At 40.8% G+C, this 12,492-nt stretch overlaps 1 protein-coding gene across 1 annotated transcript in view; it reads left to right on the forward strand.

Moving 5' to 3' along the window:
• The window catches only part of pdzd8 (PDZ domain containing 8), a 144,260-nt gene that overhangs the window by 50,318 nt on the left and 81,450 nt on the right, over positions 1 to 12,492 (forward strand). The window contains exon 2 of the mRNA XM_052027433.1: positions 7,054 to 7,179. Within this exon, the coding sequence (XP_051883393.1) occupies positions 7,054 to 7,179 (126 nt within the window). The remainder of the gene's footprint in view (positions 1 to 7,053; positions 7,180 to 12,492) is intronic.

Here is a 12,492-nt window from a genome sequence, read left to right on the forward strand (position 1 = left end):
AATACAGTTTCTAAAGTACATTCTGTATGTGGATTGTTAGCTGCATCAAAATGGGATGCATCGCTTCTACCTGCTCTCCTGGGTTTTTGTCATGTTATTTAATCACTACAAATTTCTAACTGTGTAGTATTTGTTACACCGTCTTGTTCATGGACTGCAGCCTATTAACTGTAAAGGAAACATACAGTGTTGCCTTAACCTACTGAATGGGTGCTGATCCTTCACACTCAGGCAAGATGGTATTATTTTCAGTTGAAAGTCAAACAGTTTATCGTGTTTTTACTATCAGCTACAATAGTTTAATCCACAACAAACATGATGCTGAAATTTTCAGCTTTTGAGCTTTTGTGTTGTGACTTTTGAAACCATAAAGTCTAAGATCAAGAACTTGTATGATTGATGTAGTAGAACGTAGTTCACTTGCCATTGAAAGGATATGGCATTAATTTATAATGAAGGCACATTGCTTTAGGGCCAGTATCTTCATTCATAAATATTTTAAATGACTTAAATAGAATTACATTGAAATTGCAATGCAGAAATAGGTGCTGGACTCAACCGCTATTTGATGCTAATGTTGCACATGACCAGTGGCCCTAATCCACTATCTCTTTATTCCATCTTCCTTCAATCATCTAGCTAGTTCCTACTGAAACATTGTGATGAACCCCATGCATTTTACATCTATTTGTTTAATATAACTTTCCTGCTCATTTCCCATGCTATATTCATGTTCCCTTGTTCCAAATGTCTCATCCACTGGGAGCATTCAGTTTTTATCTGCTCTTTCCCATCTCTGGATAATTTAAAGGTTCCATTAAAGGGAATGAAAATTTCTGTGGCAGCAGTGCTTTTAAATGTTAACTTGTTCCACAATACTGTTTTCTAACTAGAAAACTAATCTTGCTGGCTGGAGTCAATGATTGTGATCAGACTGTGGTCACTCCAATAAGCTTTGGACATTTGCACAAGCAGCACTGAAGAAGAGTTCCCTCACTAACTGAGTGACAGGTGACATTACATTTTCACTGTGGTCTGGCATGAAATGGGGGAGCCAGTTACATCAATGGGGATTCCAGGACTTGTGGAGTAGGAGGCAAAAGAGAAAACAAGTTCTTCCTTAAATTCTTAAATTGAGAAATAATTAAAACCATTTGTATTTGTATGTGTTTTCAGTTAATCTCAGTGTTTATGTTGTCGCCGGAAATGTGGCGACACTTGTGGGCTGTCCCCAGAACACACTAGGCAAAAGATGCATTTCACTGTGTGTTTCAATGTACATGTGACTAATAAAGATATCTTATTATCTATCTTATTATTTAAATCGTTTACTTCAAATTTTAAAAACCTGTGACAGCTGGCCAAACTCTCATAAGTGGCATTTTGAGGAGATGGTGCCTCTTGAAGCCTGGTTGCTGCAGACAGCATGCTTTTACATGCATCAAAACACACCCTGATCCCTTCTCTTTTTTTGGTGCCCCCTCCTCAGCCTACCTGTGAGCCTTCCCCCAGCTGCCTCCCTAAGTCTCCCCACCCCCTCTTAGCTCCCTCTCCATTCATTTGCATCACTAACCACAACTTTTAGTCTGCTTTGCAAGGTCTAAATTCTAAGAACGTTTGGTTTCTCAGATTACAGATCCTTGATATTGAGAAGTTGCAGCAAAGCATTACAGCAGAAAAATCAATTGGCACAGCAGCGAATATAGGATGTCTATTAATTCATGTACCAGTCAATAATTTGGAAATTTGTGCACGAAATGCAAATGCAGCTTCAAGTCAAGCTTTTTAAAATGTTAATTTGGGTTGGGCTCAACAGTTGGACGCCAGCGGTGTTATCAGATCGGCGCAAGTGTTTTGTCATTTCGAAATTAGTGTAACAAGTTAACAATTATTTTGTTGACAACTTTCAGATGCCAGGGGTGTGTTCAAGAGATTGCAGAAGGCTGTTTGCACAATGAAATTTAAGAGGTGTAATTGATTTTTTTGAGCTATCTAAAATCAGTCAAGTAATTGCATCAGCTAAATTCTCAAACTTTCATCTGAGAAGCCATTTCATTAATGAGTTGCCCCATCCCCAGTGGATTACAAGCTCAAATTATTTAGTTGATGGACGAATTTTCAATTCCTGTTCCGTATTTGGTCTCTACTTTTTAGTTTGTTCAGCTCCTACACAAAGGCCACATTCAGGGTTGGTGTCACTGGTACTGGGTCTGAATTCTGTTGGTGTTACCAGAGAGGGCAGGTACAAAGAAACAAAGTAAGTCCTGATGCAGGGTTTTGACCCAAAACGTCGACAATTCCCTCCCCCCGCCCCCCCAACCTCATAGATGCTGCTCAACCTGCTGAGTTCCTCCAGCATCTGCAGTCTCTTGTGTCTCTCTTGTGCCTGCAAAGAAAGCATAATCTGAAATACTCTGCTTCTTCCCTGATTTGTCCTGTGAAGATGGATCCACTATTGCCTTTCCTGGCTCTTCGCTGGCTTTTGGTCATATGAAACTGTGGTTCTGCATGATGCAGTCTAGCTGAGCATGTTTGTGGGAGCCATGTTAGGATGATTAGGCAAGGGGGTTTTATATTTGGATATCCTTCCTGGCCCCAGCCTTCCTCCTCTTCCTTTATCCAGGCTTTGGACCAGCACTGGATGGGGGAAAATGTTTCAAAAGTTCCCACAGGAAATTCAGAGCAACTTTCCCAGCCTTTGTCTCCCTTTGATGGGAAAATGGTGAAGAAATTAAGAAAGACAATAAACCCTTATATATCTTGTTTCTAGCAAACTTTTTGTCTAGCATTGACAAAGATATGGCACAAAGACGCAGTGATTGTCAACCACAATGGCAACAAAGTGAGCCTGGATAAGAGTAGACAGGGTGGGGGGCTGGGGGGTGAGAATTTTATTTACTTTGGAGAGTATCCCATCAAATTTGCATCACAATTAATTGGTTTATAATGCAAATGGCTCAGCTGCGACTGAAAATGCTCTTGTGGCTTCCTAAGTAAGATCATGTCATAGGAGCAGAATTAGGCCATTTGGCCCTTCGAGTCTGCTCCGCCATTCAATCATGGCTGATTTGTTTTTCCCTCTCAACCCCATTCTCCTGCCTTCTCCCCGTAACCTTTGACACCCTTACTAATCAAGAACCTATCAACCTCTGCTTTAAATATACCCAATGACTTGGCCTCCACAGCCGTCTGTGGCAATGAATTCCACAGATTCACTGCCCTTTGGCTAAAGAACTTCCTCCTTATCTGTGTCCTACAGGGATGTTCTTTTATTCTGAGGCTGTGCCCTCTGGTCCTAGACTCTCCCACTACTGGAAACATCCTCTCCACGTCCACTCTGTCGAGGCCTTTCAATATTTGGTAGGTTTCAATGCGATTTTTTTTTCCCCCCCTCATCCATCCTTCTAAACTCCAGTGAGTACAGGCCCAGAGCCATCAAACGCTCCTCGTACGTTAACCCTGTCATCCCTGCGATGCTTCTCGTAAACCTCCTCTGGACTCTCTCCAATGCCAGCCCATCTTTCCTGAGATATGGAACCCAAAACTGCCCACAATACTCCAAATGTGGTCTGACCAACACTTTATAAAGCCTCATCATTACATCCTTGCTTTTATATTCTAGTCCTCTTGAAATAAATGTTAAATCAGGACATGGGAGTTCTAAATGAGGTCAATCTGCACTTTAGCATTATAACAATGAGCTCAGATAAGAGGCTGCAACTACAAAGCTCCTTCTGCAAGGTGAACAGCCGAATATTGTCTGTTCTAGGGCATAGTCTGATGCAAGGATCCCAGTAAAAACAACACCCAAATTTTGAAGCATAGACCACCTTTCATCACCGTAACGGGGCTTCTAAATGCATATGCCAGGTTCAAAAACCTGAGCTAACTCCAACATTACTGTGGCACCTTGTCATTGTTCAGAGTAACCCAGTGAGTGAACATTGGTTGATTTTTGCAGCCATTGGTTACCTAAAAGGGAGCATGCCCCTATGCTCATCCAAGATCTATGTGTTATTATTGCCATCAGAAATCTCACGGTAGTGGTCAAAATAACAATCCATTGCTCATTATTTTTTAAATGATTTTTGACCCCTGGTGTTCTTTTGAAGTAGAGGGGTGAGAATTATCCCTGTGGCCTGTTACATATCCCTCAATCATTCTTGCAAAAACAAATTATCTGGTCATTAACGCATTGATGTTTATGGGTCTTGTTGAGAATTAATTAGCTGCTATATTTCATTGAAGCATAGCTGCACTGCAAAATACTTCTGGGTAGCCCGGAGCCATGAAAGGCACTACATAATTGAAGGTCGTTCTTTCTGTCACCTTCGACAAAGCTGTATGTGATCTCTACATTGTATGTCATCACAAAACTGTTTCTGTCCCTTGTGCTTTGTTCGTATGCAGTTGTGTATATGTTCTGTCGTCAAGGAGTGAGGATATTTTTATAAAAATATATTCTCCTAGTTTGATCACAGAACTTATAAAATTGTGTGTTTGAACTGTTTGTGAAAGTAAATGAGGACCCTTTGACAAACAAGTTTAATTCTTGCTCTGCAGGGAATTGGCAGTAAGCAGTTTATTTTGGATGTTCACACTGCCTTGTTGCTCCTGCCTTGAACATTCATGATATATAGCAATCAAAGCATTTTTATGTACACTAGGGTACAGGGGAGGGGTGTTAGTATTTTCTAAGGCTTTCTTTTTTTCTGTCAATTAAATCTCAGCTAGTTAAAGAAATTAACAGGGTCTTCAAAATCCAGAGAGGTTATTTTTCCTCCAGTAAAGATTATAGGTGGTAGCCTGGTATACATACCCAGGGTATAAATGCCATAAAAGTTAGCTCTTTGCAGAAGCAGCACAGTTCATTACAAACATGACAAACATACATTATACATGCATGACAAAATATAATGACATTAGTGCAAGTAGAGGGAAATATAGTCTGAGGTAGAATTAGGGTTTTTCAGGTCAGTTCAAGAACCTGATGGCAATGGGGAAGAAGGTGTTGTTGAACCTTGAGGTGTGGGTCTTCAGGCTCCTGTACCTTCTGCCTGATGGCAGCAATGAGAAGTGGGCATGGCCCGGATAGTTGGGGTCCTTAATGATGGATGTTGCCTTCCTGAGACTTTGCCTCTTGTAGATGTCCTCGATGGTGGGGAGAGCTGTACCTGTGATGGAACTGTTTGAGTCCATCGCTCTCTGTAGCCTCTTGGATTCCTGTGCATTGAAATTTCCAAACCAGTAATGAACTCTGCTGACAATGAAATCATCTGATTAACACAAGGATATAAGCATCTGCAACCTCTGACTAACCAGGTTTTGGATCAGTGGCAGGGGAGTTCTGCTTATGTGTTCTGTCTAGAACATGTCCATGGCAAACCAGATGTCACAGACTGATAGAGGTGCAAGCCACTCTTCAAATTAAGAGAGTAACCAGCTTGAAGTGTGCAGTTCTTCTGAGCAGAAGCATCACCAAGTAGCAATATAACTTTGCTCGACCTGTAGTCAGGCTATTTTGTAACAGTGACTTTAGAAGGTTGCAGCTCTACATCAACATTGTCACGGTATATTGCTTTAGAAGGCTAGAAATATAACGTGACTTTTTGCTCTGGATCGTGCTCAACCCAGTCCATACCTTGCATTAGCCTCCTACAGAATGCCCACAATTGTGCCTACATTTTGTGGCTGTGCTGTTCCCGATATCCTGGAGGCTTTGTTATTGAACTCTGATGACCAAGGCCATCTAGAAACCATTGAAGTACATTTAAACAATTAAAATAAAATAGTCATTTAAAAGATTAAACAATTTATTTACTAACTTGTGTAAATTAAAAATATTAATTGAACTTAAAAAGCAAAGAAAAACCAAACCTCCTAGCTTCACTTAACTAGTTAATGAATGTTGGTGATACTGTTCAAATGAATATGATCATTCTTGTACCCTTGATAGGGCTGGCACAAAACTGAAGGGCCAGATGTAAAGTGTATCCCGCCACCAATCAGTATCTGCTGTTGGACTCGGTAATGCGACCTGGGACTCGTCCCTGACCTTCAGTGCAATCCATACTTACACATCGCAATGTGCAGGCACAAAGTCGGGACTACACTGTTATGTGTACTGTAGTTAGCTAGTAGTTCCCTACAGATTTGTGACCAATGCTGCTAGAGATTCATTTTCATAAGGAAACATTGAATTTGTTATCTGTGTGGACTTGCTAACTTGTAGTAACAAAAGAGTACTCTTCATTAATCTTGATTTGCATTTGCCAGTAAATTGACTCTTGCCCCTGAATTGTGGCCATCTTTTCTCGTACTCTGACCAGATACTTTGTGCAACTTTTAATTCAAGTTAAGTTATGGCATGCAATTGAATTGAAGTGCCATTCTCTGTTAACTTAAACACTCATTTGACCTTAAATGTTCTTAGCAATTTAATATCTGCATTTGGTTAGAATTTGGTTATGTTTGTGCAAAGGGATGAAGTGACATCCAATGGTGAAACACTGCATATACAGTCACTGCCAGGGACAAGCAAGTAGGAATGAATGCATGTCTGATGGATGGTAGGTAACAAGAGTTTGGTAGCTAAAAATAGGGGGAGGAAAACCTCTGTTTTGCAGGATGGTATGTGCTCCATCTCTTGTACTGGCATGACTTCACAGTTGAAGGGTTTTGTGTAAGCCCATGTATGCATAGAGTTGTCAGAATGGAAGTTCTCCTAATTAATAAGTGGCATGGGCATGATGCAGATAGAAGAGGCTCCACTTGTTGATTAAATTTACAATTGGATGGATTTGTGGGAAGTAGCAACCACATCAACTTCAGCCATGTTCTTCCTCTTGCATTATCTGACGGGTGTCCATACTCACTGCAGGAGGGCTCCCTCAAGCTATTGCTCATTTTTCAATTGTTAAGAATGCCATTTCTTTTTCTCAGTGTAGCCAAGGAAAACTTAACTGTGATGGCTGTTTCATAATTGGAGTTATAAAGTCAAACATACTTCTTGAAAAGTCTTATTTGCTTAGTTTTATGTCTTTTGCTTTCTAGGTACAAACCATTCTTTCCATACCAAGTCCTTCCAACCATAGGGGATGCAGTGAATTGTGACCTGTACCTACAACAGTCGAACATCACTGAGGGGCGCCTAAAAGTCACTGTGGTAGAATGTAGCAGGTACGTAGGAAAGAATGACCTTCCTTGAATAGGAGATTATTTTATTCTCCAAAAGAGAAATGTTATAAATTTAATCACAATTTCTCCTTGCTATTTTTATTGTTACCCAATTTGCCTCTTCAGTGTTATACTTGGATTTATATTTACTTTAGCTTTTGGCAAACTTTTGTCATTCCTCTAATTTTTGCCAACTCATGATGTTTGTGTTATGACATGACACATGGAAATTGCTCATTAGAAAGACATGCATTGAAGTCCCAATACAGAAATGAGCACCTAATTTAGCCTGAAGTTTTAGATCAGCACTGAAGTAGTGTGGTAAGGTCCCATTTAACCCTCAGGCTAATGTAAAACATTCCACTACAGTAGCTGAGGAAGGGCACAGTGTTCCCTTAGTGTCCTGGCCAAAATGATCACCCATCCAGCATGGTAACACAGGTTATAAGAACACAAGGAGCAGGAGCAAGCATAGGCCATATGGCTTCATGAGCCTTTTCACTCTTCAAGATCTTTGGGCTCAACTCAGCTTTCCTGCCCAATCACTATAACCATGATTTCTCTATAATCCAAAAAATCTGAGGTTGCCTAATGTTGATACTGTTAGGGAATTGTCAGACATGGGGCATCTTTTGGGGATTACAGAATAGAGGTAGCAGGCATTAATACAAACAAGAACCAGTCTTCAAACAACTTGTTGAAAAGTGTACAAGCAGGAATCAGTTTTGAAATTAAAAGGATACTCATGAAAACAGTACCATCTATTGTGCACAGACTACTAACACTGGCTGCTTAAAGAGAGATGGTTTATAAACCAACCTGACCATCTGATGTTTCATATACATCAGCCAGATGTAAGACAATGGAACTATGTTAATTGGCCCACATTAAACCATACACCAGATAAGTTTATTTTGTCACGTAGCACATCGAACATGGTCATTGGCATATTTGCTCCATCAATAATTAGGATATTTGTGTACACAGAGAGTCAGCCCTCCCAAAACTAATTGTGGGTGCCTGGGTTCTCTGTCCTCAAACTTTTAGACCATCCATGTGAATTACTTTGCCCCAGCAAAGGTGTTTTGAACATTCAGAGATATCTTATCAGCTATGATTATCTCCCACAGTAAATATGGACTTCAATGGAACCATTTGTCAGATACAAAATATTGAAATAAACCATGTCATTTTAGCTATTGAAATTTTTATTGAATCAGCTGTTGCTGTCTTTGTTTGTAAGAGTATTAAAAACTTGAAATAGTTTGAGTTTGGGGAGATGTTACTGAGAGAGTCGCCAAGAGGAGAATTCCAAAGGTTCACAATCCTATGAGATAAATTCCTCCTTAAATCACTGACCCTTTATTCTGGGATTATACGTCCAATTTCTAGATTCCCCCTATAGAAAACCATCCTCGTCGGGCCTTGCCACGGCCCCAAATTCTGATGCATAACATTTTCTTTCTATGGATCGTGATGGTGAAATCCGCCCTCCTACCGCCCCCGCCCCCAACTCCAGAGTGGTGTGTGATTATGGTGCACTCTGGGTTGAATGATGCCAATATAGAAACTAACCAGGCACTTCGGGTCACAATTCATCCTTGCGAGCTTCGCATGATTTCATGTATGCCTCACGTGATGTCAGAACTAGGAAACCACTTGAAATGTGATCTCCACCCTCACCATGAAAATTGGCCACAGGGTGACCACTCAAGCTTGATGCCCTAAATTGGTACCATATTTTCTGTTGGCTCAAGCCCAAGTACTGGTTTGTGGTTGTGAAAATGCACTTTACATGTAACCTTTCCTGCTGGCAAACAGAAGAGACTTGTATCCCATCAGTCTGAGCTGTATTTGAAATGAGGTACTGGGGTGAAAGGTTACTGTCTAACTCACTACGTCACCCATTGCTTTTTCCACATAATTTAATCCTTATTAACTCCTTCTTTAGTTCCTTTGCCAAAGATTTAGATCCCTGCATGCTGGTGATGAACATCTGGAATATTTCCCATTATTTATTGACACTAATAAAATCCCTGAACCTCAGATGTTTGTACAGGAATCGCATTCGTCAATTTCAATACATCACAGTCTAAATTTATGAAGTGGCTAGTAAATTATTACAAGAACGTAATTCTAAAGATTTGAAAGAGCTGTGATCACTCAAGGCACTTGTTTATAGCCAACATTCTTTTCTTTATAGTCAAGTTCTTTAACCTTGCCTTTGCAGTCTTAATGTACACACAAAAAATAGGAGCAGGAGTAGGCGACCATTCAATATAGTCATGTCTGATCTATGCTGGCATCAACTCCTTTCCTGTATCCATTCCCATAACCTTGATCATTCATATATTTATCCATCTCCACCTTTAACATATCTAATGATCTGGCCTCCACCACCCTTGAGGGCAGAGAATCCCAGAGATTTACCACCATTTGAGAAAATAAATTCCTACGCACCTTAGTTTGAAATGCCGGCCTTTTATTTTGCAGCTATGTCTCCTTGTTCGTGACTTTCCCACCAGTGAAAACATCTCAACATCTACCCTGTCAAACCCCCTTAGGAACTTGTGCATTTGAATAGACCCACCCTTCATTCTTCGTAACTCCAAGGAATACAGACCAAACTGTCTAGCCTCTCTTGATAGGACAGCCCTCTCATACCAGCAATTAGTTTGGTGAATCTCCTTTGGACTGCTTTCTGTGCTACTATATATGTTCTATGTTTTACATCCTTTTTTAAAAATAAGAGGACCAAAACTATGCACAGTATTCCAGTCGTGGCCTTGCCAATTCTCTGTACAACTGTAACTTCTTAAACTCTAACTTCACAATAAAGGCCAGCACTGGCTGCCTTCCCTCCTTGTTGGATCTGCCTGCTGACTTTTTGTGATTTCATGAACTAGAATACCTAGATTCCTCTGAACACTCATTTGCAGTCTCTCTTCATTTAGATAATTGGCCTTTTCCATTTACCAAAGTGCATGACCTTATGCTTACTCACATTACACGCTGTTTGCCAGGTTTTTGCCCTGTCATTCAATCTCCCTGTATCTTGTTGCAGAATCACAATGCCATCATTACAACATGCTCTTCCACCTATTTTTATATCATTGGCAAACTTGGAAAACTTGTATTTTGTTCCCTCCTCCTGGTCATTAATGTAAATGTAGTTGCTGGAAATTTTGTTTTCTGCTTGGCAAGTATTAACATTTTAAAATTAATTCCTTGTTTCCCCATCGTCCCCATCTTCCTTGCATGTTCACTGCATCTCCCTTCCTCATTACCTCCTAGTGCTCAGCTTTCCACCTGCCATCTTGTCTCATCACCTCTTCCTCCTCCAACCTTCCTCTTTCCCTCATGTCGCTCCCTCTCTACCATCCATGAATGGTCTACATCTCTTGATTCTGTCGATATTTATCTTGTCTTTCCCTCTCCTCTCCATCTTAATTTCTGCTCCATCTCTCTTCCTGCATTCAGCCCATTCCCTCGTTTTCTGGCTCGCCTTTCACTGCAACCCATCAATTATCCTACTCTTCTGCCTGTTCCTCAATGCCCCCTTATCCTTTTTGCCTTCTCCCCTTCAATTTTCCTTGCCTTGAGCCCTCCCAACCCCTCCTTAATGACCTTATCCCCTCCCCTCTGGGGTACGTGAGCTTTCACATTCAAGGAGGGAACCTGACCATTTTCTTAATCCTCCCTCTATAAGAAAAACTTGACTTTGATCTGGAGTTGTTGTGGATTAAGTGGGTATGATGATCCATATTTATGGGCCTGGATGCCAGATGTAGATCAACTTGTTATTTTTATGAACAACAGATAATTCGGCCAAGGAAGTTTTTATAATGCTTAAAAAATAGTGTCCTGTGATTCCAAATACTTTACCACTGTGTCCTTTTGCATCATTTTGGAAATTTGACTGAGCACTTCCAGATTGAAGCACTCCTGCAGTCTGTGCCATCTCTGAGTAGTGAGTGTGGCATTGTTTCCCACACTGCCCTTTTTGGAGCACTACAGGGTAATTTGGATCTCTTCCCAAGACAATCTGGTATTCCCATTGCAGTGCTGGACTCTACACCTTTTAGCCAAGTTCCTTAACTACCTTCAGGGTCCAGTCCTTGAGCTCTGCTCTCTGGAGACCCCAAGAAAAACCCCAACCTCCACACTCTGAACCTTCCCCATGTACATCATCCTTGGTTTCTTCAGCCCCTTCCCCTCAGTTAAGGCGCAGATTCCCAATGTATTTACCTGACAGCCACTGCCACCTCCCACCACCACCTCCCCCCTCCCCCCCCCCACAAACATCAGAACAAAAGACCTAGATGGACCCTCTCCACTACCATAGCTTCATGGAATCATCCACCCCAGGCCACAGTTTATGTCCACAGCTGCCACCACGCAGATTCTGAAACCCACTCCTGATCCAGACCGCTGGACAGCACTTTTTTAACAAAGAAGACATGGAACGGATTTTCCACAACTGGTTTGGAGTCAGGCTAAGGCCACAATCTGGTGCCCCACACTGCAATGTGCACACAAGTAGCAAGATCCTTAAGATTATGACACCTCCAGTCCCGGTTAGGTTTCAGCAGTAATTAAGAAGAATAACTAAAATTGGTTATTGTTGCAAAGTTACAGTATGTTCATTTTATTCTGGCTATTATATAACAGACCCCATCTCTTAACAAGATTTGTTAAGTAAGAAACTTGATGCGTGATTCCTGTTAATATTTACGTTATTTTCTAGGATGTCACAGATGCACTGATTGGTAGGTTGACCACTGTAAGTTGCCCCTAGCATGTAAGTGAGTGGTAGACTATGGGGGTAGTTGAAGGGAATGTTTGGAGAATAAAATGGGATTAGAGTAAGTGGGTGCTTGATGGTTAGCATGGACTCAGAGGGCTGAAGGTCCTATTTGTGTGCTATATGACTCTGACTCACGTCTTCCCTGAACTTGTATTTTACATTCCCCAGCCCAAATTTGGGTTTATTCTAAAAGATTTCTATTTCTTAGCACAGTACATCTTGTAAAACCTAAGGAAATTAGAAAGCAACTTGTAGCCAATTTTAATTTTTACGTGTAGTTACTGTTTACAAACAGCCTAATTAAGGCAATCTCCAAACTAGGTCATAGTCCTTTTATAGTAAGATCCTTTTTATAAAAGCTCCCTTTGTTTCTATGTTACTGTCCACTTTATAATACACTTTCTCGTTTTGAAATGTCAAATCTGATTGATCGAATCAAAACTATGCTTCTGTGCCATACACATCAGGTTTCAAGTGGGCATAAATTTGTCGACTTTCATATTGCTTTT

Source organism: Pristis pectinata, chromosome 12 (assembly GCF_009764475.1).
Source record: "Pristis pectinata isolate sPriPec2 chromosome 12, sPriPec2.1.pri, whole genome shotgun sequence".
In the NCBI taxonomy this organism is placed as follows: Eukaryota; Metazoa; Chordata; class Chondrichthyes; order Rhinopristiformes; family Pristidae; genus Pristis; species Pristis pectinata.